The sequence below is a fragment of the Vidua macroura genome, chromosome 8, assembly GCF_024509145.1.
Source record: "Vidua macroura isolate BioBank_ID:100142 chromosome 8, ASM2450914v1, whole genome shotgun sequence".
NCBI classification, from domain to species: domain Eukaryota; kingdom Metazoa; phylum Chordata; class Aves; order Passeriformes; family Viduidae; genus Vidua; species Vidua macroura.
The window spans coordinates 21,086,670-21,114,514 of NC_071578.1; the positions used below are offsets into that span (position 1 = coordinate 21,086,670).

Genomic DNA, 27,845 nt, shown 5'->3' on the forward strand with positions numbered 1-27,845 from the left:
AAGGCACAGAATGACTTCTGTATAAGGCAAAGCTGAGTAGACTGGAACTCTTCATCCTGGGAAAAGTGACAGAGGGGATTGAGGCCCTGACAATGTGTAAGGAAGTCTGAGTTGCATGGAGAAGGTGAAAACTTGTGTATTTCCTGTGCAGAACTTGATGGGGGAATTGCTTTAAGCTAGCAGTTTGTAAGCAAACTGTAGGAAGAGATTCTTTGTCCAGCTAATTGTGTGCTGTTAAAATTCTTCATGTGGGTTTGGAGGTTAATAGCTAAGTACTTAGAGATCCATTGTGGGTCATCAAATACACAAAGTGCAGGAAGTCCCAAGAACTGAAAATAGTAGAAGGATGGGAGAGTGCCTAGAGGAAGCATGATAAATGCTTATCCTGCTTTTAACCTTAGGCTTTTACTTGCAGCTACTATTGGAGACAGGATGCTGAGTTAATGGGCCTTTGATACAATCCACTACAGTATTTATCATGCTGTGTTCTGGTGTGTGATCTTGTGTGGCTATAGTGGGGTTCAATTTTTTAAGCGAAGTGTTTATCTCATGAAATGAGATCAAAGCTCTTTTCTTGCTTCTTGATGAATTGTATGCAAATGTGTAATTTTGATTGTGCTCATTTTCTAGGATGTGTGAAATTTTTAGTTAATTTCCACCTTCTTCTTCACCTGGACAAGTAAAGTATTAAGGAAAAGACTTTTTTTTTTAATTGCTACACTGTATTCAGCCTTTGATCAAAATGTACTAAATTGTGCAAAACTTGAATAATTAAATTACTGTAGAAATGTGACACAAGTACTGCTGAATAGTATCACTTTATGCTGGGTGCAAGAACTTTTTCTACAGCAATTCATGACTGTGTGAGCTGTGATATAAGGTAAAATGGGAACCAAAGGTATCTGTCAGAGTAATGACACCCACTCCACAGAGTACTTACTATCCTAGATGCAGTAACATGAGTTAGGAATGTTCAATGGTTTTTATGAATGATAACATGTTTCATTTGTCGGTTTTTGTTAATCTGGAGTTTATATCAAAATGATTTAGTACAAGTTAACAGTTTCTTGTTAACATGAGGAGTGTATTGCCCTGGGTATCTTGGTTGTGGGGACAAATGATAGTCACAGGTGAGCTGTAAAGGGAGCCTTGTCTTTTGCTGCTGTAAAGGACAGAATTTAGATGCAAGAATTGAAACAGATGAGTCTTTTTTTGGTTTTGTTTTCCTGAGAGGGAGTTTTTGTTTCTAAAGCATTAGTTCAGTAATTGGCATTCCTTTTTAAGGGAGTGCTCTGGCAGACTTTGTACTAGTGCATGGATGATGGGTAAGAAGCAGTACACATGTGCTAGCACTGCATTCCCTGTTCATGTTTCCTCCATTCAAAAGGATCACCAGTCCTGGAGGATGGAGAGAGCTGTTTATTATTTTGAAAGACTTGATACCAGGCGTCGAGGGTTCATAATAAATACATATTATGGCAATCTGTAAAGTTTTTCAGTGGGAGTGTGATTGAGCAGCAAAACAATTTGCTGGCTGCTGAAAAGCTATCATGCATCCCTTCACTTGCTACTGACATAAACCACATTGGAATTGTAGACTTAGAGTTAAAAAATGCTGAGTTCTTTATCTTAATTGTCTTAATCACCAGAGTGTATAAGTAATGCATATAATTTACATCAGATGTTTTGCAACGTGCTCCTATTACCTGTTAAGCTTCTCCTGTAAAGAACTGAAGAGCTGCAGTCTCTAGGCAAAGAATAGGGTTACACTATTTGTTTACACTGAGAAAAAAAATTTGTTTAGCTTTCATACCCAAGCTCATTTAACAAATCAATCAATAATGCTATTCTATGTTAACATTATTTTGGTAGCTGACCTATAGCTGCACTGCTGATATCTGTATTAACAAATAATTGTTAATGTAAAATATTTGCTTTTTACTTTATATTTCTAGAACTGCAAGTAATCTAAACGGTAATGGTTAAACTGGAAAACATACTTAGGGAAAGGCAGAGGACAATCCTAAAACCTAAAATGATGGTTTAGCATAAGCTACTTTTTTTCCCTCATGTTTTGTAAGGAAGATATTTAACAGCAATGAAGTGGATTGACTACCCAAAGTAATACGGTTAGAAATATTGTGGCCCCACAAAGAATTTGGCTGGTGTTAAGATAGCTTTAGTGTAATCACACCTCAAAAATAAATGCACTTTTTTATTAAGCTAGGTTGTTGGGTTTTTTTATGTTGCAATATCATACAGAGATTAGAAACTTCACCATAGCAATGAACTTCTATTTGAAGCTTCTGAACATGCTTGATTCTTGTGATAGAACAAGTGGTTCGTTGCATTTTTAGGGGCTCTCGTCGTTTGCGTTGTTGTTTTGGTTGGGTTTTTTCCATGGAAGTAAATGAATCCTAATCTTTTGCTTCCTAGCATGTGTGCTTTGCCAGGGATGAAATGTGTCTGATTTTCAGACACCACTATGATTTTCTTGTATACAGTTTACACTCCTGAAACATTTTAAGTGCATTGGGAAGTTTATACAAAATAGGCATTATACTATTGAAATTCACGTTTACCTTTAAGAGGTTCAACCCTAAAAAACTGTAAAAGAAAACCTTTAATCTTTAGAAACACTCTTTTCATTAATTATGGTGACTTCTGATGTAATACACGTTTATGTTAATTCTTGTCTTCATAAATGAAAAAGGCAGCCTTAAGATAATTATCAGTATTAAACAGACAACCATGAAATTAAACTGGAGGAAATTAAGTATTTCTGAGTCTATAGCTCTGAGCTGCTGAATAGGTGATTTGTTTAATCCCTGTCTTGGCAGAGTTGAAAAGAATAAATGTGAGAAGCAGGCACAGAAAACTAATTTTTAGTGAAGTCAGTTGACTTTGATTACACAACTAAGTGCATTGCATAGTGATGAGCAGACCATTTCCACTTTCTGCCTTGAAGTCCTTCGGCATTTTCCTGCTTGGTTAGGAGCCTCTGCCATCTGATACGCTGAGCAGATGTCTCCCAAAAAGAGCTGGTTATGATTATGCAGCTGGTCCAATGTGATCTATTCTAGGGAGCTCTTAGCTGAAAACTTTACTTTCTGGACAAAAGTGTGTTTTCCTGTAATGGGTGTATTATTTCTACTTGTTAAATTTAGATGTAACCATTAAGTTCTAATATTTCTGTTAGCAAAGAACATGGAGGGGGGTGGGAAATGGATTAACTAAAACTTTCCAAAAGTACTTTTATTGAAGTACGATGAAAGAGTGTGCCCAAGTGGTCAGTAGAAAATGGGCTATGTGACAAGCATGCAGAAGTGGTCATAAGAGGCAGCATTGCTGTAATAAAAGTGTTTTATGTTTGTTGGACCCTCATGTTATTGAATGAGCATTCACATGCACGGAGCTTTATGTATTACACTAGACTTAAATTAAATGGGAGACAGTGGAGGAAAGTGCAGTCAATAACTACAGTCAGAAGTAGCATAGCTAACAGGAAAGGGAAGTCTGAATTTTTATTCTCCAAAGGTGTCACAAAGTAATTATAAAAGAACAAAATCAAAATATTTTCAGTCTTTGATATTCAATTTCAGTCAATTTTTGATATTTTAAAATTGTTATATTAAATAGTTTGATGGAACCAATTTCAGAGCTTATCTTATAATTGTAAGTACCTTTTGTTTTACTGTAGTTACATACTGTAACATCTTGCAAAATCTTCTTTCTGCTTTTATGTCTGGAATTGCAAGCTGCATTTGAACATTGTACCTTACCACTACATTTTGTAGTTATTTAAAATGCTCCTTCTATGACTGTTAACATTCTGAAGACCTGAACTACAGCTTCAATGACCAGAGCACAGTGTCTTTCTTAAAACTGTCTTATTTTGTCCTAATGTGTCGCTGTCATTTAATATTTATCAATAGCAATTACTACTTGAATAACAATGCCTATACAAGGCTGATAAAAGTTAACAGTTACTTTGATTGTTAAGTCCTAAAAGAATCACTGTTTTGTTCCCTGCCCTTGTCATGAAGAATGTAAGGGTTGGGAGATCTCCTTAATGACACTGTACTATGTGCTCTGTAAGGGTACTTCCAGCCTTCCCTATGTGGGAAGGTTGTGTGATTTCTGAAAAACTGGGTTGTATGGTTGGAGGTGACTTTTTGTTAGAAAAAATACAATAAATACTCTTGCCTTTTAAACTATAAAGGTGTAGAATTATCAGTTTGCTTCTGGTGCTTCAAATAGTAAAGTTAAAAATAAATCCAATATTTTCTCAAGCCTGTTGTCATACAGACAGAAGCTAATCAGCAAGTGTTGTCTGTTGGCTTTCCACAGAGTGGAGAACGCCTGCACCAAACTTGTGCGAGCAGCCCAGATGCTGCAAGCAGATCCTTATTCAGTACCAGCTCGTGACTATCTCATTGATGGATCAAGAGGAATCCTTTCTGGAACATCAGACTTGCTCCTGACATTTGATGAAGCAGAGGTAGGAATCCCAGCCCGACTAACATAAGTGCCTCACAACGATATTATTAATTAAAATATCCCCCTAACTAAATTAGTTAAACCAAACAATTAAATAGATTAATGAGGTTTTGACCATTTCAGCTTGATTGGAAACATATTTTGCGTTCCTTTCTGTCAGAAGGAGCTTAAGACTTGTTGCTCTGTTTTGTTAGGAGCATTTTTGCATGACATAATGTTTAGGTGTTGCCTGTGATTATTGCTCAAAAAGGCCAGATCTTGTCAACTGTCTGATACCTTCCTGATGCTTTTCTGTATTCCCTTCACCTTATCCATTACTGATCCTTATATTTTCTGTATCCATTGAAAAGCCCTAGGCCACTTTCTAACATGTTGTCTGGTTCATTAACTCTGGCAATTTAATTGGCCTTGGGGCATGGGAGGTAATGCAAATTTGGACTGTCTGGCTAGTCAGGAAGAAGATGTATTCAGATAAATCTAACAGTTGCACAAATCTATGTTTTGGCTGTTGCACAAGCCAGAAATTGACTCAGAAGTGCTCTTTGTCCATCCTCATATGTACAAAATAAAACCACAGTTGCAAGGAAATGTAAATGTCTCATGTTTGAATTTTTTTTTTGTTACAAATCACAGTTTTGATGTCTTGCTGGGGATGTAGAGTCTTGCTTATTTTTGAGTAAGAAACATCATGCTATTAGAAATGCTGATGTCAATCCTAATTCTGCTACAGTTTGTTAACGTATGGAATTGTGTTGCTCTTCTTGCTGTTCTGAGTAATCTAACATGGTATCCTTGTCTCATTTAACCATCTCATGGCAATGTTAGCATGTTCCTCTGAAATGGTTTTTGATAGAAGTGTTATGGGGCTTTCAAGGAAGTTAATAGCTTTTAATCTCTCTTTCTAATGTTTAGGAAATGAATTGACTTTTGTGAAGTTAATGCTTTGTGGGACTCACCTGACAACTTGTTATTGAAAAGAAAGCCATTAGTCAGGAATGGTTGATTTTTCACAAGTACTTAAGTTCGCAAGTGTCTATCCTATATTTCAATATAAAATAACTTTGGGACTAACGGAAATGAGTTTCAGAGGAACCTTTGGTCTTTTCTAGGTGCTAAGCACTGCATGTGGTTGATACCAATTCAGTGTTAATTAACTTGTTCTTCCATAATAATTGTGTGTAGTGATGTCAGAAGTAATGTGGTTCAGAGGTTAGAATATTTACTGACTGAGAACTGTTTGGGAATCAAATGTAGACTGAAAAAAGTAAAGCTGAGGCAGAGGTCCAGAAGTAAATGAAATACAGCCTTCACAGATTTTTCTGGAAAGTTTAAGATGTTGGATCTATCTTCCCTGCTGGTATGCTGGGTAATGCTTTATCCATATGTAAAGCTGTATGGTAAATGATACTTCCTCTGAAAGCCTGAAGTCTGCTTTCTATGTAGCTTTGCTTTGTGATTTAAGTTAAATATTTTATTGATGAAATTGCAATGAAAAACTTCAAGCATGACAGCATACATAAATGAAGCTCTAACCTATTTTCTCAATGCTGTCCTTCATTTATCATACAAAGTGAAAACATTGGAAGTAGGATTTTGCATTTCTGAGTAGTGGAAAGCTGATTAAATATTGGCTCACCATTATAGCATTTGACTAATGGAATTTGGGTAACTTACTCAGGATCTCAGACCTATGATTGCCCATTTGTCCTGTTAGTAAATGCTATCACTAAACTGTTCTAATAACAGGTTGCATTTCTAATGCAAGTGTAACTGAGCTTTAACTAAGAAATAACGGGATGTTCCTCTCTTAGGTCCGTAAAATCATCCGTGTCTGCAAAGGAATATTGGAATATTTGACTGTGGCAGAAGTGGTAGAGACAATGGAGGATCTGGTGACTTACACGAAGAATTTAGGGCCAGGTTTGATTTGCTCCAGTCTTACATAAATATATTAAGTATAGTCTTTTCCACTACTTTGTTCTCCTGCCAGCATCTTCCTCACCCAAGTTTTGATCACTGGGCCAATGGTAAAGCAGTTGCTCTGGAAGTTTCTATTGGGAAGAATGACTCTTTTTGTTTCACAGTCTCTTTTAAGAATACAGAAGATGTTGGTAAATGAGATGTGCACATGAATGATATGTACTGTACTTTTCCTGTACTGTGAAGGAAGGAAGGAAGCATGTATTAGTAAGGATAAAACAAAAAAAAAAAAGAAAAAGCTGTGTAACTAAGCACTCACAGATATAAAATCCATTAAGATGATAAAATGTCTGCACTGGCTGATACAGTTAGGCCCAGTAGGAATTTCTTGGAATAGTATATGCTACATATCATATGTTAACATCTTAATGAGGTTGCAGAAACAGCTGTCTTGAAGTATGATACAAAAGCCCAGCTGTTACAGAAATTCTCTGTTTGCTCTTTGATGCTCCTTCACTACTTGTAACTTCACTGTGTTAACTCACACTTTGAGTGGTGGAAGTGATTGGTAAGTGAGGAGCTGCTGTCGCTATCTCTATTGCTCTAGAGGAAACCTACCATTAATCTATATCATCTGCTAGTTCAAATGCTTTAGCTTCAGCATGAAGTAGCTAAAGTACTTAACAAAAGCATTCTGTAAAATTGAGATGTGGTGGTAGTGTAGGAAGATGTTGGAGTTAAAATTACACTGAACTAAGAATGCTTATATAAAACCAGCAAGAATCTAGTTAGTACTTTATAAATACTTGTGTCATGTGGCTAGGTGATAAATGACTGAGCTATCATGGCACAGAGCATGTTTGTAGATTATCCTGTTTTGATTTAACACATGTATACTTGACCTTGTTTCTAGATGTGGAAAAACTTTGAAGTTCCATATGGAGGTATCGTGTTCTCTAAACTTTATTTCCCATCAGAAATTACCTTCAATTAAATAGTTTTTGTCTCATTTTGAATAGGAAAAAGTAAATCAAAAGGGCAATTCTTTGACTTGGTTATATACTTTTAGTTTCTCTGTGGTTATTGTCCTACATATCTTTAAAATGGAAGTTTTCCCTAAATTCAGTTTGCTCTGTTGGGCTCAGTTACAAGCATTTGGGTCTTTTCACTGAACCTCACATACATAATTTGCTGTTATATATGTATGACAGAGGTCTTGGCTAAGTGTCTTAGTTTCTTAGAGTGAGATGTAGGCTTGTTACCTTTATTGCAAATAATCATCTCTAAACTCATGGTATTCTGAATAAATAGTGAGCCTTGTGCTTCTGGAATGCTGTAGAAGCTCTGTCTTTGCCTGAACTGGCTGCTGCTCAACATCTGCAGCCCATGCCCACAAAATGTAAAATCCTTGTTCCTTGTAGTAATATTAATGGGCATTTGAACTTAACCATTCAGGTGAGTACTATGTAAATAAGAGGAGTATCAGCAGGTACCCTTAAAGTCAAGGAAGTGCTTGTAGGTTTTATGTTGGAAGTAGAGAGTGGAACATGATTACCTATTAAGGCTTTTGTCATTTAAAAGGAAATATGGTTCTGCATAGCTTGCCTCTCTGGGCTGTCAGTGTGAGGATCCTACTACTTTTCAGTGATGTCATGAAGGCAGTATTAAGATGCCTAAGATGCTAATCAGCCAAAAGGTAATTCAGCCAAAGAATAGATAGCTTCCTTCCAGTTTTATACCCTGGAGGAGAAAGAGCAGGAGCACAACAGCACCAATATAAATCATCTTAAGTTTTTATGGAACTGTGTCTGAAGTTTCCATGTGCACTGTGTGGTAAACCTCACAAGTCTTAGCTCCTGCTCTAGAATAAATGTAATTCTTTTCAGGCTTCTAGGGTACCGAAATATTTCTAGCAAATATGAAGTGTAAATAAATACAGTTCTTGACCTCTGGTAGAACCTCCAAGCAAACAAACAAAATCCTGATGTTTTCTTTTTCTGTCCTTCACTTAAGGCATGGATCAAATCTTAATAGAAAAGATGACACCCTCCCCCCACCCCTTAAAACAGCTTCCAGTGTTCATTAAGTGACTTCATGTCCTAAACCAGTAATTTCAAGTATTTTCCTATTTTATTGATAGTATTTTTAATCAAGAATTTTGAGTAGTTTTTCTACTTTACCTAGTGGCTAGGTTTTGAATAGGTGACTTCTTTGAAGTATCTGGAGTGTGTTTAAATTAACAGCTGTTAATACAATAGTTTTAAACTTCAATATAGTTTTCATCAATCATTATGCCTTATTCTTGTTTAGAAATATCAAGTGTTTCAATGTTCAATTACTTCAATCTTTAGGAATGACAAAGATGGCCAAAATGATTGACGAGAGACAACAGGAATTAACTCATCAGGAACATAGGGTTATGCTGGTAAACTCCATGAATACAGTGAAGGAGCTATTGCCAGTACTTATTTCAGGTATTTTTTGCTTTGTTCTTTAATACCATTCTGAATTACTGTTTTGAACTGGAGTTCTTATGTTCTATGTTAATTAAAAATAATCTTGACATCTAATCAATTGCAAGTAACTGTGCTTTTTGTATTAAAACTACATTCTCTTTGAGATAAAATGGTCCAAGCAAATGTTCCATATAAATACAGTAGAAGGTCAGCTTGACCACTGATTGATCATGTATATACCTTTTTCTAATCTCTGGTATTTTCACAGCTATGAAGATTTTTGTAACCACAAAAAATTCTAAAAGCCAGGGAATAGAAGAGGCCTTGAAAAATCGCAATTTCACAGTAGAGAAAATGAGTGCTGAGATAAATGAAATAATTCGTGTATTGCAACTCACTTCCTGGGATGAAGATGCCTGGGCGAGCAAGGTATTTTCATATCAACATGTGGATGTAGAAGTCTAGTTTGTGTCTACTGTGTTTTATCCTTTTAAACTTGGGCTTTTGAGACCACTGAAATATGTATTAGTGCATCAGTTTTGTAACACTATGTAATCGCATCATATAATCGATTCAAGGTCAAATATCTTCGGAGATAAATATACTCAGGTATCTTTCAAAATGAGCTTTCTCTCAATAAGCAAAGTTAAACTAGTGTGGCATTTGAAGGTAGTTCAATGGTTTACAGTAACTCAGTGGCCAAACAGAAGACAGATTTATTCATGCTTTAGTTTCAGCATCATTAGGAAGTTATGGAATATAGTGTATTCCTCTCAGAGAAGGATATTTTCCTTATGCATAACTATCCTACATAATAACTTTTGACATAGGAAAGTTAGGTATAAAAGTTATTGTTCATTCAACTGGTCTCATAACTAGGCATTCATAAGTGAGATTGAGATTGTCCTTCTAGATCCTGCCAGAAAAGATGGGCTACTGTTGTATTCCTTGTGCAAAAGGCTTGGAATTGAGAAATTTTAGTCAATTTTGGGGGATTCCTCCTTGAACACTTGCCCTGCTTCTCCCTACCCCATTTTTATTCTGGACATGAGAGTGAATTTCAGGCTTTTGTTTTATCTCAAATCTGTTAGATTGGTGAGGCTTTCTGGGTAAGTTTGATGCCTGTGAAGCTGGCTTATGGACAGGATTGGTTCCTACACCTCAGTGTTCAGCTGTGTGAGTAACTGCAACCACTTACCTGGAGCTAATTGCTGCTCTGAAGTGATGCTGAAGTGTCTAGAAGACTGTAAAACAGGTCTGACAGACAGAATCATGGGTGTTGTGGGCTTACAAATAAATGCAGCTGCATAACTGAAATTCCTGCCAAGTTCTTTTTGAGTACTTAGAAGTAAATTGCTGAAGATATTTTTCTTAAGGGTTAATGCTATGAGCAACAAATAAGCATAAATGCCATGGAAAACTTACTGAGACCAGAAGCCAGACTGGTTAGTAAACGAAGTCTAGCAGTAAATCTAACATTGATGTAACCAATAGATAAAATCACTTTGGCCTATGTCGTTTGGCACTTGACCCTTAGTTTGCCTCTTGATATATTTTGTCACTATCACTTCCTTATTATGACTACTGTATGCATCTCTGTTTTTGTTGTCCTGTTTCTTACCCTTTTCTCACCTTTAGAAGGTAAGCTTTCTTCCACACCCTCCGCCTTTACCTTGTACTAAACCCAAAAAAAGCATGTCTGTGGGATTTTGTGCTGTGTGCAGACTGTGTGCTGTGCCACTTCTCTGTGTGCCAGCTGTGCCACTGGCATTTATACTTATGGATATACACACAGTTTTAAAAAGATCATAATAGCTCTGTCTAGCTGTGTGTAGCATTGGCTGTCACTGAGAATGGTAATTGCAAGCTGATCTGCATTAAGACTCTTTCTGAATCTGATTAGAGTTAGGGCAGAATTTTACAGCACATTCTTGCTGAATGCTTTTATGTTAATTTATGAGTCTCTGTAGTGACAAAGGGTCCAGTCATGCAGGAAAGAGCTTTCTGCACAGCCAGAAAGCTTTATTAAGTCAGGAATTTTTGTCTATTCCATAGTGTTTTAGCCATAGCCTTCCTTTGTTTCAGAAGGTTCACGTCCTTTAGGTCTAGGCTTAAAACTGCAGTCTTGTATGGGTACTTTTTCAATTCAGTTTCATTTTTGGTTTAAACTTTCCTGTATTTTATGAAATATGAATACTGTTTTGTTTTACACAAAAAATTTGGAAATTTTTGTGGTAAAGAAAAATGTCTATTGCAAAGAGGTGGCAATTTAGGCTTAGGAAATTCTTATTCATACTGCTGTGGGGCAGATTAATAAAGTATTTAATTAAGAAAACAGTTGTTATATTAGCAGTATTTCCTAATGGAAAATATTGGTTGTTATACTTAATGCATAAATATGTTGTGTGGATTAGTATAATCAAAGTATAATTCTATTCTGAACTGAGATCTTTTTAATTGTATTTTGTTTTTGAATTAAGGTATCCTGATGATTTGGAACTCTAGCATTGGGCCTTAATCAAACAGTGATGACAAGGCGTTTGAACTGAAAAATGCAGTGGGATGAAGAAGCAGAAACTAGCAGAAACTAGCTAATAGCCACCTATCACAGACATTATCCTGTATTTGCACACATATCTAACAATTGACTTGTTATTTGGCTAGGAGGGAGGTGAAGGAGCTATTTGGTTGTAGTTGAGGTCACTATTGCCTGCATTTTGTGCCTGGCGGTGATAGAAAAGATTTTCCCCATGCTTTTCTGGAATAAAGAAAGATGTTTGGGGATGCTCAGCCTTGAATTTGTATCTGTGTAGTACATGCTATTGCTGATGTTGGTCTTTATTTTATGTTTATTAGTCTATGTTGACTTTTTTATACCTTGAGTTATCACAATCTGTCTAGAGATAGTGGAGAATGAACAAGGTATAGAGCCAAAGTTGTAGGTTTTGTAGGAGTTGTAGCTGTAGGTAAACCATTTTGTAGGTCTTTCTGGACCCTGCAGTATTACTAGATTGCAATAATCTCTGCTTTCACTGGATTTTAAAAATAGTATGGTGCTTTAGAATTGAAGTACTATTCTTGGACAAAATATAGGGGAAAAGAATTGTATCTATTTTTTCAGTCATAGCTTTGAAGTTTTTTCCTTGAATTTTTTGTTTTACAGAGGAATTTAATTTTCTCTTGTGTATTGTTAGTATTTATTTTAAAGTGAATTTGAAGTAATACTTAATTCAAACATCTTTCATTTCCATAGAATTGGAGGGAGTTAACAGTTGTAAGAAGCTGGGAAATACCTAATATCTTGCAGGATTGAACCCTGAATGGTGACTAAGCTGTCTATTTTGCCAGAACACTGGCTTTGCCTATTTCCTACATTGCCTTCTTTGGTCATGAAATGCAGATATCCTTAGACTAGACCACGTTATTGAGTCAGAGGTTGTGTTTTACATCCAGCAAGGAATTGTGTAGGATTTATTTTGCTCTTTTGCATAGCAGAGCCAATACTACCTGCTCCCTGAATAAGCTCAAAATTCTTGGTATTGGCAGAAATGACGCACAGAAGTGTCTTCAATAATATTTGCTTTAGGAATTGGTTTGGAACAAATCCAGCTTGTTCTTTTCCTTTCAGACAGTGTTGCCCTAGTTGTTAAACTTGATTAATTGTTTACCTCTTCTGAAAATGTAATAGTGCTGATTTTGTTAATAAACTTCCTTTTGGCAACAGGGGAGCTGTTGGTAAGGAGAGGAGGGAAAGAATCAATTTTTGCTGATAAAGCGATATACATTTTTTTGCAGAAGAGCAGTAGGATTTAAAAAAAAACATTCATGCTTGCAAATGATATTCTGTTGGCAAATCCCAAAGAGTTAAATGTTAAACATATATAGCTGTTTAGGAGAGCAATGAAGTATTTAAACAGCTACAGAAATCAGGACTATCAAGACCCTTTCAAGCAGTGAGACCCTTGAGCAAGTTGCTGTGCTTTTTTAGATTGAGTGTTTCTGCTTTTGTCTTCCTTGTTTCTTAATAGCCTGAATTGGTTGTTAAGTCCAGACCTTTCAGTGTGGCTATACCTTTGTTGCTTGCTGGGTATCTGACACCACACACAGTTCTGGCAGGCACAAAAGTGCTGTACCAAGCCTAGGTAAGGGTGCATTCTAGTTTTCTTTTGCATCATTCAGCCCACTGCAATGAAAACTCCTTACCAGGCTATAGCTGAGAGGGATTCCTGGGGCTGTGTAGATGGGGAGAGAACTGGTGCTTTAAGAGCAGTTGTCTTGAAACACTTCAACTGCTATGTTAGGATTTCACCAGATTTTTTAAAATAGGAAAAGGGGACAATATTTTCCCAACATGTCTGTAGAGGAATACAGGATAGCAAGACTTACCCTGCAGAACAATCCAGTTATGTAACTCCATATGACAGGGCAGATGGATCCTGTTGCTGCTGGGGCAGTGCTGGCAATTGCAAAATCATAAGTGCAAAATCTGGAACGCCTATGATTTTCGTCCTCAGATATTAGACTTCAGATTCAGAGGCTTCTATATAATTCTGCTGAAACTGTAACTCTGCAGGCAGCTGGGACAACACAAAAAAGCCTGTGAGAGTAAAAAGGGAGGGGCAAAGACAGCTTTCCCAACACTGCTTTTCTCCTCCCACTCCTACCATCTCATTGACACAATAAGAAACATCTGTTGCCTTTTAATAAATTCACTTTGTTGTTTCAAATTATTTCTGGGTAGACAGGCCTGAAATAGACCATTCATTTCAAGCTAAAGTGGCTTCAGCACAATATAAACAACAGAAAACAGTAATGCCTACCTTCATAGGTAGTAAGATTTATATACACATTTGAATATTCAATGAATATTTGCTTGTCTCTTATCATGCATTGAATGCACAATTCTTGAGCTATAGAGAAGATGACTTTTAAAATAATGTGCCCATCTCCCACCCCTAGCTGCATCTCCTACCTTTCGGAAGCTTTTTCAAACAGGTCCCGCTAAGTTTGGAGACCCAGTTTCTAGATTTTTAGACCCAGTCATCCAGGTGAAAATAATTCTGCTTTTGGTGCTCCCTCTCAGGCTGTGATTCAAGAGCCTTTAAAAATATTCAGTTGCTTGCTGAGTTATATTATAGCACCTTATGAATAGCTGACAGACCAACATGCCTGAATAAAAATGTCAGAACATTAATGTTGTATGTTTGAGAGTAAGCATGCAGAATGAACAACTCCATAAAAATGTGGCATTTCTTTAGTGTTGTCAGGATAGCACTTGCTGTAGCAAGATACTATGCTGATCACTGATGGTACTAGGCTTCTCTTCAAAAGCATTGGACATAGGCAGTCTGAGTCAGATGCTACATGAGAGCCAGGTTTCTTTTTGCCATCTCTATACCAATCATGGGATCTTAGATGCATTTCAAATTACTTCCATGATATGTGTGGTAAAAAGCTATTTTGACTTTTCCACAACTTCTTACTTAGGTACACGTTACTGTTTTCACTGTCCTTCCATTTATGTAAGATGGAAAACTTGTGGCCTCTAGTGGAGGGATGGCACATAAACAATGTACAGACTGTGCACAGAATTCAGAACTGGGAGGTTGTTTCCCCTGCAGCCAGAGGTGTTGGATAGTAGTGGCATAATAATGAAAGAAAAAGCGTCTTTGATGATCCTGGCAGAGGAGTTGAGCGTTTTAAACAATCACATGTAAACACATATTTACCTCCAAAGACATTCAACTCCATATCTGAGACTTTGAGAAATTAGCTCATAGTCTTACTTTTCTGTAAACAGTAACTGTTTGACTTTAAGCAGCAGAGCAGGTGAGAAATGCAGATGTGCAGCCTCTTACACTGAAGTAAGTAGTAAAATTCACTGGCCAATTTCCAGATATTGATAGTCCAATTACATCACAACTCTTATGTGCCCTGATGTAAAATGGAACTAACTCCAAGATGTGTGCTTATTAGAGCTGCAACTTCAGAAATTAAAGCACTAGTAAATAAAGAAACAGAAAAAAACCCACTAAAATTGCATGCATAATCTTTGCATTTTGAGTGAAATGGAAATGTCTATTCTAACTGGAAAGAAGCAATTATGACCTGCTAGTTTGAAAATGGGTTTTGAGCTGCTTTTATGAATGGGTTTTTATAGAACCTTAGTAAGCTTTGGTTGGGTTGATTACTTGTGCTTTGATATTTTTGTTTTGAGAATCATTTTGCTGGTTTCTCTTTTGTAAAGGACACTGAAGCCATGAAGAGAGCTTTAGCCTTAATAGATTCAAAGATGAATCAGGCAAAAGGTTGGCTGAGAGATCCAAATGCACCTCCAGGTAATATTTAAACACAAACAACAGCATAAAGTATTTTGATTTTTTGAAGGTCTCATTATTTCTGTTGTTTAAGACAAAATGGTCTTTAAGCATTAAGAAACCTAATATAGTGGATCATTCTGAAGGTGCCTGTATTTATTCCTTTCTTTCTTCAGAACAAGTTCTGTCTAATGACCTAGAAGGCTTTGCTGCTTCTATAAATGGTCTAAAATATATGTATTCTATGGAACATACATGTTCTTAATTTGCATTCCAGCAGTAAACCCAAAAACTTATGAATTGAACAGTACTTAATTGTAGCCATGGCTAGTATTTAAAATCCTTTCTTTTGTATTTTCAAATGTTTAGAACTTGAGATTTCCTTAACAGAATATCTTTAAGTGTTTTTCTTTCAGTCTTGACATAAAAATTTTAGTATGAAAATCTGGCATAAATATGCTTAATTGCATTTACTTATATAAGGGGTTTATTTACCTTTGTATGTGTCTTAAAAGTAAACAAAACTCGATAGAGCCCTGTTCCATTTGGATGTTGAAAGACCTTTTCAGATGGACTTCCTATGAAATCAAAGCCAAAGTAATACAGGTGTAAAAGTTGGATGTGAATTGTTGTTTTTTGGTGGATAGCCCCATTTTTGATAAATGTACTTTCACGACTGAACCCAATGCACTTCACGTGACCTGATGATATCAGTAGTTTTCTCATACATGTCACAGAATGTCTTGTTTGTTGTACTGACTGTCCCTGTGCCTCAGGGGATGCTGGAGAGCAGGCCATAAGGCAGATCCTTGATGAAGCTGGCAAAGCAGGAGAGCTGTGTGCAGGCAAAGAGCGCAGAGAGATCCTGGGCACGTGCAAAACCCTGGCACAAATGACAGATCAGCTGGCTGACCTCCGGGCTAGGTAAAGCTCCTACTTGGGATGGACACTTGCTGTGCTATTGAAATGTTTTCTCTGCAGTTGTCATTTCCTAACCTGTGGAAAAGCAGGCCAGAACTGTATTTTACCTTTTTTACTTCAGTCTCTTCTTTTCTGGTAAGAATAATGTTATAATAAGAGAAAAGTTAATTACATAATATGATGATCAGAATTGCTAAAGTAGGTAATTCAGAGATTGCTTGCTGTCTAACACATAACTTTCCTCCAAATTAGGCAGAAAGGAAATTTTAAACTCTCCAGTTAAGTCTGTTCTCCAAAGATGATATACCCCACTTAGTGTAAGATACATGGATATTCTACTTCTTGGGTGTTTTATGGGATGTTAGATCACATGTGGTGGTTGTTGTTTATCCTTCATTGGCAAATTCTGAACTTTGTATGTCATATGATTGAGGCAGCTAAGACATTTTATTTTCGTATTTGTTTTTTTTATTGACTTGCTGTCATCACTTACATGTGGCAAGACTTTAACTTCTCAAGATTCTGACTCTCCGCAAGTCTGTAAATGAGGAGAAAAGAAGCTTTGTCCTGGGTACTTTAATGGGACTGTATCCTTAAATAGCTCTACTTTTTGACTCTTAAAAAATGTTTATTCTTCTGAGAATGCTAAATGTCACATTCTGGAATAGTTTTTATCTCTTCTTCTGTTCCTCAGTTATTTTTTGTTTCCTTAAGGAGGAAACAAAATCTGATTAAATACTGTATCTCTTGCAATAATTGCTGGGAATACTCAAACAGATTTTGTTGCCTCTTCACTAGAAAATAGCTTTTGTCAGTCCTGAGCTGAATGTGTGGTGCTCTTTGTGTCTCGGGCAGAGGACAGGGTGCTACACCCATGGCTATGCAGAAAGCCCAGCAGGTGTCCCAGGGTCTGGACTTGCTCACTGCCAAAGTGGAGAATGCAGCCCGCAAGCTGGAAGCCATGACCAACTCTAAGCAGGCAATTGCTAAGAAGATTGATGCTGCTCAGGTACCACTAGTGATTAATAAATACTTCAGAACATTGCTGTTGTTAGAGCTGTCACACTGAGCTACTGTAGTTGTTTCCAAACAAAACACAGTTACTTGAAAGGAAGAATATAGAGGGGATACTTGCTTTAACAAAGAAAAATCCTAAATTCAGTGATTTACAGCATATGGTGAATTTTGCTTCAGTTGATGATCTTTTTTGGTAACTTACTTGGCATTACTAAAAATTTCAAGGTTATTAAATTAAAATGATGGAACACTCTAAATTTGCATATAAACTAATCTTATTAAAGAAAAGAATAGAGTTTTAGATTGGACAGACTTATTTGTGGATAAAACCAGAGCCCTTTCTTTGGGCCCTGTTTTGGGAGTGGATTTCAGGATTTAGGTCTTTATGTTAATGACAGAAGAGAAATTACGTTAATGAAACGACATTTTCTTTCAACTGATCCTTTATTTTTGTTACTCTTAATATCCCTCAATGGTCAGTCTCTTACCCAGTGGTGATTATGGTGGTCATCAAATAATGGACCTTCTATATATACACCTTATCTAAATGTGTATACGTGTCTATTATCAATATATAAAGATTCATTAATATTACATGTATCAAATGAAATGGTAATGGGACATTTTAGGAAGAGCTCTGTGAAAGTACCACCCTGGACTCAAGAGCATCTGCTTTCATTTTTTTCTGAAAGTCACATCATCAGTTTCTAAAGGCAGTGATTCAATTTTGCTTCTAAAATATTGTTGGCAAATGGTGAGGGGAGAAAGAGAATGTAAAATCTTTGGATAGATTTTTATCTAGTTTGACTTTTTTTTCAAAACAGAAAAACTATGAGGCAACAGAATAATTTCATGGTACCTAAAAACCAGAAATTGCTTTTGAGAAGTATTTTCTGTTAAATAAAGTTTGGAAAGCTGTCTTGGTATTTGCTTCCTCTATAAAATTATCTATAGAATAAACATTACTTTTTGTCTTCACTTGTACACAACTTCTTCCTATTAAGAATTGGCTTGCAGATCCTAATGGGGGCAGTGAAGGAGAGGAGCATATTCGAGGACTTATGACTGAAGCAAGGAAAGTTGCAGAACTCTGTGAGGATCCTAAAGAAAGAGATGATATTCTTCGTTCCTTGGGGGAAATCTCTGCTTTGACAGCCAAGCTGTCAGATCTGCGACGACAGTAAGTATTTGTTTTATCACCATTTGTTTATTTGAATGACTTTCATGTGCAGTTCCCATTGCTGAGCAGCAACATCGCAATATTGATGATTAAAATAAACCCTTTTTAGTTGTTCAGCCTAGTGATTGCTATCTCAAAGCCTAGCTTGCACTAGCTTCCTTAAAAAAAAGGTAACCAGACCTGTATTACATAGAAGTATTTTCTTTCTACGGCCTGTGGAATATTTGAGAAGGAAACTGAAGGCAAAAGTGAGCTTGTTTGTACGGTTGAAACAACAGGGTAATGAAAAAATAAGTTTGTTTATGCAGATGGATGTCATCATGGGTTTTTGCTAAGCCGTTTACTAAATATCAAGGTGGAATATCTACCACTTCCATTGCTGTCAGTGTTCTAAGCTGTAACTGCAAACTATACAAAAGATAAGACTTTCAGAAATCACATTTCTGTATCAGTTTTGCAAAGAGGCTGCTTGAGAATGGAAAAGGAGAAAGAAATGATTATTGTACAAACTGATCTTCACCTAAGGCTGGTTGCAATATAACAATAAATATTTTTCTTGCTTCATTAATTAGATGCTTTAATCAAGTTTTTATTGAGCTTTAGCTGCTGTAGGTCTTAATGTGCTACCTTTTGTCAGGTTTATATATAGCCTTTTGTCTGTGGCTGCTTACTCTTCTGCTTGTAATCTGTATGGAATGACTGCAGTTGCTCATAAGACAGCCATGGAAATGGGAAATCAATTCTTACACCAGTATGGGCAATGACAGTGTATGCCTTCCCCCACCTCAGTGCTGTGCTGAACATTTGTAATGTCCAGGCACCACAGCAGAGAAGTGCTCCTCAGAGTCTCAACCCAAGTGTCAAATTCAACCTTATTTAAAAATATCAAGTACCTTTTATTGTGTGTCTTCCTGCTGAACTTGGGATAATCTGTAAATGATCTTTCTATGACTATACTCTTTTTTTTTTTTTTTTTTTTTTTTTTGTTAATCCTTAGTGGGAAAGGTGACTCTCCTGAGGCCCGTGCTTTGGCTAAGCAAATAGCTACATCACTTCAGAATTTACAGTCCAAAACAAACAGGGCTGTAGCAAATACGAGGCCAGTTAAAGCAGCTGTCCATTTGGAGGGCAAGATTGAACAAGCTCAGAGGTGGATAGACAATCCTACAGTTGCTGATCGGGGAGTAGGTAAGTGTTTCTCTGTGATTTCCCCCCCAGGTTTAGAATCAAACCTGTTCCTAGTTTTTGTGGTGGAAACTGCTGCCCCTGAGGTGCTGAGGATGCATTGAATCCTCACTGGTGTGGAGACTTAAAGTTATAGCTAAGGCCTGACTGCAATTACAGAATTAAGCTGGCCCGATTCTCTTCCTGTTCTTTGCTAAAGAATGGAAGAACATGTGCTGTAGAGAAAACAAGATTGCTCCTTGCTTTCCTTATTATCCAAATACTGTACCTCAAATTTGAATTTATACCTACTCTAGCCAATTGCATAATTAAGTCCTTCTGAGAAGAGAAAAACACTCGTAAACCTGACGTAAAAGTATCACTTCCTGTATGGTTTCTGGGTTATCTAAGGAGAATGCAAATAATTAAAGGGGATCTGATAATCCTATTATACTCTTGATGACCGTATAACTCTGGTTCAGGAGTTGCTGGCACTTGGCAAGATACTCATAAAAAAATTAAATTAAGAATATAAAAGGTGGCAGCAGTGCTGAGTGATTCTTGGATAGTCTGATGCTGTGACAACTTCCTAAGTAATTTAAAGCTTGATTACAAACTTAGATTACTTGTGCATTAGCTTAAAATTATTCTTCAGTAGGTCTTTGGACTTAATACATGATGAGTTCTTTTAAAAGAATACTGCTATTGTATTATTGAAAGAACAGAGAATTACATTCCTATGAATGAGCAGGAAGCATCTGTAAGTGAATGAAGGAAATTACCCATGCTAAAAATATTTTTTTTTATTGAAAAGCTTTTGACACACTGTGGAGGCTTTGTAAGGTGTTCCCTACCCCCACTGTCCCTTCCAGTCCAGGCTACTTGACACTTGTTACTTATGGCTTCTGGAATTCTGAGAGAGAGGGCATTTGTCTTTTTAAGTTATGTTTTTACTTGTCTTTTCTTCCCCTCTTGCTGCTCATCTTCTAATGTGGGGATGAATTGCAGTATTTGAAATTTGTAAGTGTTTTTTATTGGAGTCAACAGATTAGTTATGTAGAAATACCTGACAGCTGCCATGGTTAATTTTTGTCAGACCACTCTCATAAAAAGGATGTATCTCTAGCCAGAGTTGCTGAATTAGGCAAAAAGAAACTGGAGACAGTTGAATTCCTCTGTGGTTTAGAACTGTAATTATTCAGTGATAAATTGCACAAGATCTTTTCTACCACCTAGGGAAGTGTTCTTAAAAACCCAAGCGTCGCGATGCGTGCGCGTAGGCGAGCGGCACTTGGTGGTGCTCTGGTTCTTATGCCCCGCGCGTTACTGCCCGGTGCCCTGTCCCCTGCAGGCCAGGCAGCCATCCGCGGGCTGGTTGCCGAAGGCCGGCGCTTGGCCAACGTCATGATGGGCCCGTACCGGCAGGACCTGCTGGCCAAGTGTGACCGCGTGGAGCAGCTCTCTGCCCAGCTGGCTGAGCTGGCTGCGCGAGGCGAGGGCGAGTCCCCCCAGGCCAGGGCGATTGCTGCTCAGCTCCAGGACTCGCTGAAGGTAAGGACCTGCTCTGTGCAGGCAAGCACGCGATGCGCTGGAACCCTTCGCTCCTCTGAGCCAGCCTTGTGTGTGTGAGACCTGTTGGTTCAGCTGAGGTGTTTAAAGCAAACTTTCTAGAAAGGCCTTGTTATCATGCCATGGGGGTTAATTTCAAATGAACAATTTAGAAGTCTTTCTTAAAAGAAAATAGTATGCTAGCATTGCAAATTTGAGAGGCAAGGTCTCAAATCATGCTGTTCATAGCTTCTAATGCTGCTTCAAGGAGTGGTATGTAAGCTTTGTATATTTCAAATTATGTAAAAGGTGATCAATTGGTCATACTTTTAAGGTAATTTTGTCTTAATGTCTGCCATTGGAACAAGCATTTTTTTGCAAGAGAAGGTTTTATGGGATTTGAACCCTTACAACCTTATATCCCTCTATCATATGCTAATAATTTTCCACTTTTTTAAGGATCTTAAAGCACGAATGCAAGAAGCAATGACCCAGGAAGTTTCTGATGTTTTTAGTGACACCACAACTCCTATTAAATTGTTAGCAGTAGCAGCCACTGCTCCATCAGATGCTCCCAACAGAGATGAGGCAAGTATACCCAGGTGGTCTTTTCTTTCCATATGAAGCTTCAGTTATTGTTAAATTTTACCTGAATTGGTATTTTTAAAAATAAATCAGTGTTCTGAAAAATTAATAGGTATTTTTTCTCAAGTTTGTGGTACATGCTTATTAATTCTGACAACATAAAGATTACTATGCAAACATCTCCAGACCCCTGGAGACTCTGAATTGCATAACCCTGGAAACAGTGTTGTCCCTGACTTCAGTAAATGGCAAAAATGTCTCCCTATATTGTTGGTATGACATTGCCGTCAGCAGGCTACAAAATTCTTGTGCAAAAATCCCTAACACGCTAGTTGATGGATTTTTATATCTCAGCATTACATAAGCTGATTACAATAGTCAAATTCATGCCAGAATTAATCAACAGATTAAACCTGTTCTGCTGCTGGATATTGTTTCCTGTACTTGAAAGCCACTGGCTGCACATGAAGTACCTAAAATGCAGAGTCTGGCAGTTCTGTTTGGCTATTTTGGCTTTTGGCTATATGATCAAAATAATTCCCAAGGCCTTGGAGAATTCAGCTTTATGGCAGGATAGCTTTTTGTCCAAGTATTCTGTTTCTCGCATATCTAAGACTGTAAAAGGAGGGGATTTTTTTCTAGTGTAAACCCCCTTATTTATCTTTCAAATATAGTTACATTTGTATTACGAGTTTGACGATGAATCTCTGAGCTAAAATAGTTTTAATAGAGTATTAAAGTAGTCATCAGGACTACTTGCAGAAGTAGTCATCAGGAATTACTGTACTTCATACCTTGAAGCTGTAAAGAGTTTAGCCATCTCCTTAGTTGTCCCATTGAGTTAGTAAAGAAGAAAGTCTGGTTAACGTAAAGATTAAAAGAAACAATTGCCTTCAAAGCTTTTGTGTCCTTTTGCATCCTCTCAGGATGAGTTAAGTGGGGATGTTACAAAGGTGTCTCTGACACTTTGAAGAAATTCTGTGTCCTTTTAAGGAGGTTAGGGCTTTTTTTAACGTTTTTTTCTCTTCTGACAACTAGGTGTTTGATGAAAGAGCAGCAAACTTTGAAAACCATGCTGCTAGACTGGGAGCTACGGCAGAAAAAGCAGCTGCAGTTGGGACTGCCAATAAAACTACTGTGGAGGGCATTCAGGCAACAGTGAAATCAGCAAGGGAACTCACCCCACAGGTGCTTGCTGGGTTTGAAGAGCTGTTAAAAGAGCTGGGGATGACTTCCGGGGGATTTTCCTTATGCTTCTGTTCTCAAAGAAAGTTGTTAATACCAACAAGGAACATAGTGCTGACACTCTGAAAAGGGGAATGGCAAATATTTCTATACACTATACTAAAAGTAGAACAAAATGATCAAATGACATTTTATTTTTCAAGTCTTGGACAGAAGTGTCTGTGACTTGCACTTGAAACAAAATTATTTTGAGGCTTAGTAAAATATGTAAAAATGCTCTTTTTTTACAAAATTAACTTCTATCTAAATGTTGGTAGTGTAATAAGTATTGTACTTTAGTGCTTTCAAAAGTTGTTAATAAGAGAAATTAGTTTGTAATTGAAGTTCCAGAAAAAAGTATTTGTGCCAGATAATTTCAGAAGTACGGTAGATCTTCAAGGAGCTAGATACTGCATTAGAATTAATGAACTAGGTTTTCAAATGTGGAGCTACACACTCAGTCCTGAAAAAACAAATGCACTTCCAAAAATGTGTGTAATGTTGATGTGTACTGATAATTAAAAATGTCTTCTGTTGGCAGGTAGTATCAGCAGCTCGTATCCTCTTAAGAAATCCTGGAAATCAAGCTGCTTATGAACATTTTGAGACCATGAAAAACCAATGGATTGATAATGTAGAAAAAATGACAGGTAAAGTAGGAATTTTTGTTGGAGATCCTACCTGTTCCTAACTAGCTTATATAGATTTCTCTCCATGCTGTTTGGATTGATGAAACATGCAAAGAATAATGACTGATTAAAAATAAATTAAGAGAAGTGGGAACGTGCTCTCTGCCTCCAGGAAGATATATATGTTACAGAATATACAAAATAGTTGGCTTATCTGTTAATACTGAGCTGTAGAGGAGCAAATCCTGCTTTAGTTCTTTTTTGGGAAAATCAGAATACCATCATTTTTTATTGCAGTTGCTATTCTAGCAGTATATCACTGTGACAGCTTGAGGTTTTCTTCTGTATAATCTTGGCATATTGAAATAGGACAGATAACTAACTAACTGAAGGAAAGAAAACATGTTCAAAATATTGCAACAGCTCAATGAATACGGAGAAGAAGACAAAGCTACTGATTCTGCTGAGGCACTGAAATGTTTCAGTCCTTCCCAAGTGCAGATCCTTTGCGTTGACCTGCTGAGTAGCTGACTGTACTATCTCCTCCTTCATCCCAGTAATTAAATCCTGGTTATTTTAAATCTCATTTTCTTGTCACTATGAATCACCCCTATGTAAAAAGCACAGCCAGAGGGATATTTCCTTTGGAATGAATGGGAGAGTACAAAAAGTACTGAATATGCTTAAATAAATTTGGTGTGAAGAAAGAATCTCTGCTGCATATACTGTGTAAGCCAGTTCTTGACTGAAACAACGTTCCATGATAGAGGAATAAGAGCTTGGGGTGTCATTAACAAGCTTCACCATGGTAACTGTCACAGAGGTACAACAGAATCACAAGTTAAACTGCAGTAGTACTTTGGTCTGATTTCCATGCCTTCTACTCTTCTCCTGACCCCAGTTTTAAAATACTTTTCTGGTTTTGAACTATCTCTGGAATACCAAATATCCCTTTCCACAGATAAAACTAGAATATTAATGTGTTTAACTTTTATTCTAGGGTTGGTGGATGAAGCCATTGATACTAAATCTCTGTTGGATGCATCAGAAGAGGCCATTAAGAAGGACCTGGATAAATGTAAAGTTGCAATGGCCAACATGCAACCTCAGATGCTGGTAGCTGGTGCCACCAGCATTGCCAGACGAGCAAACCGCATCCTGTTGGTCGCAAAACGGGAGGTGGAAAATTCCGAAGACCCTAAATTTCGGGAGGCTGTTAAAGCAGCCTCTGATGAGCTGAGCAAAACTATATCACCCATGGTAATGGATGCTAAAGCTGTAGCAGGCAGCATTTCTGATCCTGGTAAGGATTCAGTCAGCTCATTTAAAATGTGCCTTTTATTGACTGGAGATGATGTGAAGTAGTGCTCGTTTTTTCTTATTCAGCTTTTATGTAAATATGGTGTATGCTTCCATCTCAGAATGATGAAATCAAGCTCACACCATTAACTACTGCATCCTGCTGTTCTAAAATGCAATCAAAGGCCTTTGGCATATTCAAGGGAAAAGGATTCAGCATTCTAGTATGATCTGCAATTTCATGTTCTTAATTAGAAACATTTGTTACTAGTTTTAAGTAATACTACTTTATATAAACAAAATATTATGTAGTTTTTTTGATTCTAAAAGTTGTTCAGGGAATTACTTCGACTATTGATAGTGATTATTATTCAACAAAGACTTTATTTTATGCATGTTGCATATGACACTAACATTTCAAGCATGCAAGTCTGCTATAAACAGTTTGGTAGTTTTTAAATACACATGTAAGTGTACTTGGCACAGTACATTATAGAAATAATTTTTGGGGGTAGTGTTCTAAGTATTACCAAGTTCTATTAAATTGTTATTAAACTGGTATTGGAATTTTTGTTCAGGCTTGCAGAAGAGTTTCTTGGATTCTGGATACAAAATTCTAGGAGCTGTGGCCAAAGTTAGAGAAGCCTTCCAGCCTCAGGAACCAGATTTTCCTCCTCCTCCTCCTGACCTTGAGCACCTTCATGTAAGTGTAGGTAGTTTGTAATAAAACACACAGTTGTCATTGATGTGTGGATTACACTGAAATTACTTAAGTATATTATTGTTCCTTATAAGTAAAAGGTATTGTCTGGCCAGCCATGTGTACAAGTAGCCTCAAGTCTAAAAAATATCAATCCAGCATTCAAAAGGAAAGATTAAAATACGGTATTTTCTTTAACAGGAAGCACTTGAAAAACTGGAAAAAGGCCTGAGGTCATACAGTCATGTCTTGCCATGACAGCACTGTTTGCTCAATCTTTGCTCTATTTCATTGCACTCAATAAGGTGTTTGCCTTCCTTAGCTGACTGATGAGCTTGCTCCTCCAAAACCCCCCCTGCCAGAGGGGGAGGTTCCCCCGCCCAGACCACCACCACCTGAAGAAAAGGATGAAGAGTTCCCAGAGCAAAAGGCAGGAGAAGCAATCAATCAGCCCATGATGATGGCTGCTAGACAGTTGCATGATGAAGCTCGGAAATGGTCTAGCAAGGTAAGAATTTGTTGTAAGCGTTTTGTGCTAAAAGGATTCTCTTTTAATTTTATTTTCAGGATCAATGTGTCTCATCTTATGACAGTGTCTTTCACAGACTAAATAGTAAAAACAGTGGTGTAGGAGGAATTAGAAACTCTTTTGAGATCAGAGTGAACTAGGGTCAACAATACTTAGAATTGCTAGACTGCTTTATTAACATACCCCTGGGAACACAAATATGCTCTGTATGCTAAGCTGTTTGTGATCCTTGGTGCTGGTGTTGCCTAAACAGTCACTAATAGCTATGCTTGTGCTGTATTTAATTGACTTCAAAAAGTCTATATGGAAAAGTCCATATGGATGTTGCAGATGCCAGCTGCAGAAATCATGACTTGGTTTGTCTTAATTCTGGAAGAAGCTGCATTTATGATGGGAATCTCATGCATTTATGATGGGAAAAATGACCAAATTGGTGGCCTGGTCTCATTCTTTTTTTGGAGTGAGTCACATTGGCTATTAAGGCTGAAATGATGAATTTCCTTTCCATTTCAGTGCTATGAAGAAGTGTGAATTTGCCAGTCTCATAAATGCTAATATCACTTTGTTTTGCTTTTCTTTTTTCCCTCCTTCCCCCAAGAGCTACATTTTTTCTCTGGCACAAGCTGAGTGCTGAGTAAGAACTTCAGAGATTTAGGCTTCTGCAAGTGTAAACTTAAGGGTCAGAATTTGGCTTTTATAATCTCTTCCTTTCTCTGAACTAAATTAGGTGGTGAGTAGGAGATAAACTTGAATAGCTTAGAGAATCAGCTTCAGTGCTTTGGGCTAAAGGAACATGTGTTTTGGAAGCACAGATAAAATACAAAAGAAGTTTCTGCAAATCTCTTTGAGTGTCTTTTATCCAAAATCCAAAGCTCTATTTTCCCCATACTTCTGGATATACCAAACACATTTTTATATTACTAAAGAGACAATACTGGAATGTATTAGTCATCTCAGAAAGTAATTTTGAGGCTAAAAGCTTTAATTTCAGTTTCCTGAAAGTGTTTTGATGTTGGAATCCCACAACTGGTAACTTAATACAGAGTAGGTAACAAAATGCTTTTACCATATATATACACTATATGCATTCTAAATTAAATAATGCAAAGCCAAGCAGCAGACCTTAAAACTCCTTGCTGATTATGAAAGACTTCCAAGCTCAGTAACTTCAGACTATAAAACACTGTATTCATTGCTGTTTCTTTCATTTGAGACTAACAGACCAGTAAGTCAGCCTGACAATTGTCCTTCTAATTCTTTTTTAGCAATATCATTTTAGCAATAGGAGCTCAGTTATTCCCACAGTCTGTTTTGGGAGAAGAAGTTTTAGAAACACTTCTGTAGTCTCTGAACTCACCTGATTGGTTGGAAGAGGGATTGATGGACAGTGCTTCTGAGGAATATGGGCTAGACCTGGAAAAACAGAACTATAAGGTCTTGCTTGTATGAAGTCCCAACAGACTGTGTGTCAACTCTTTTGCCTTTTTGCTGATCACAGTCTACTGGTACTTCACCTGTAGTAAAGTGGGAGGAGCGGGTAAACAAGTACTTAGTCTTTAAAAAAACGTTGATAGCATTGTTCATTCTTCTAAGAATGAAAATCTGTTTTTCTCCTTCTTTACAAAGCAGCTCTTCACTGAGTGGATTCTGGGCTTTCATGTACTCCATTTTTCTCATGGAACACCAGTTGAACAGTGTCTATTGCTTTAATTTCTCTGTCTTCCCCCTCATTTGGATAAATCAGAAAATGAGGGATATTTGGATACTTTTCATTAGATTAAGACTTAAACAAAAGCTGCCTTTGAAGATGAGTTGGTTTGGCCTTACAAATGTTAGAAGTTCCAAAATTCCTGTAT

General features: G+C 37.2%; 1 protein-coding gene across 3 annotated transcripts in view; it reads left to right on the top strand.

Moving 5' to 3' along the window:
• VCL (vinculin) overlaps window positions 1-27,845 on the top strand; it is a 55,349-nt gene that overhangs the window by 19,921 nt on the left and 7,583 nt on the right. For 2 of the 3 annotated variants that reach the window (XM_053983436.1, XM_053983434.1), the window contains exons 3-18: window positions 4,351-4,501; window positions 6,312-6,420; window positions 8,772-8,894; window positions 9,145-9,305; window positions 15,124-15,214; window positions 15,970-16,117; window positions 16,970-17,123; window positions 18,136-18,311; window positions 19,309-19,499; window positions 20,827-21,026; window positions 21,483-21,611; window positions 22,647-22,796; window positions 23,374-23,482; window positions 24,462-24,764; window positions 25,339-25,463; window positions 25,783-25,968. In XM_053983436.1, the coding sequence (XP_053839411.1) occupies window positions 4,351-4,501; window positions 6,312-6,420; window positions 8,772-8,894; window positions 9,145-9,305; window positions 15,124-15,214; window positions 15,970-16,117; window positions 16,970-17,123; window positions 18,136-18,311; window positions 19,309-19,499; window positions 20,827-21,026; window positions 21,483-21,611; window positions 22,647-22,796; window positions 23,374-23,482; window positions 24,462-24,764; window positions 25,339-25,463; window positions 25,783-25,968 (2,506 nt within the window). Of the gene's footprint in view, window positions 1-4,350; window positions 4,502-6,311; window positions 6,421-8,771; window positions 8,895-9,144; window positions 9,306-15,123; window positions 15,215-15,969; window positions 16,118-16,969; window positions 17,124-18,135; window positions 18,312-19,308; window positions 19,500-20,826; window positions 21,027-21,482; window positions 21,612-22,646; window positions 22,797-23,373; window positions 23,483-24,461; window positions 24,765-25,338; window positions 25,464-25,782; window positions 25,969-27,618; window positions 27,807-27,845 lie in introns of those variants that run through there. The other variant, XM_053983435.1, reaches the window with a different exon arrangement.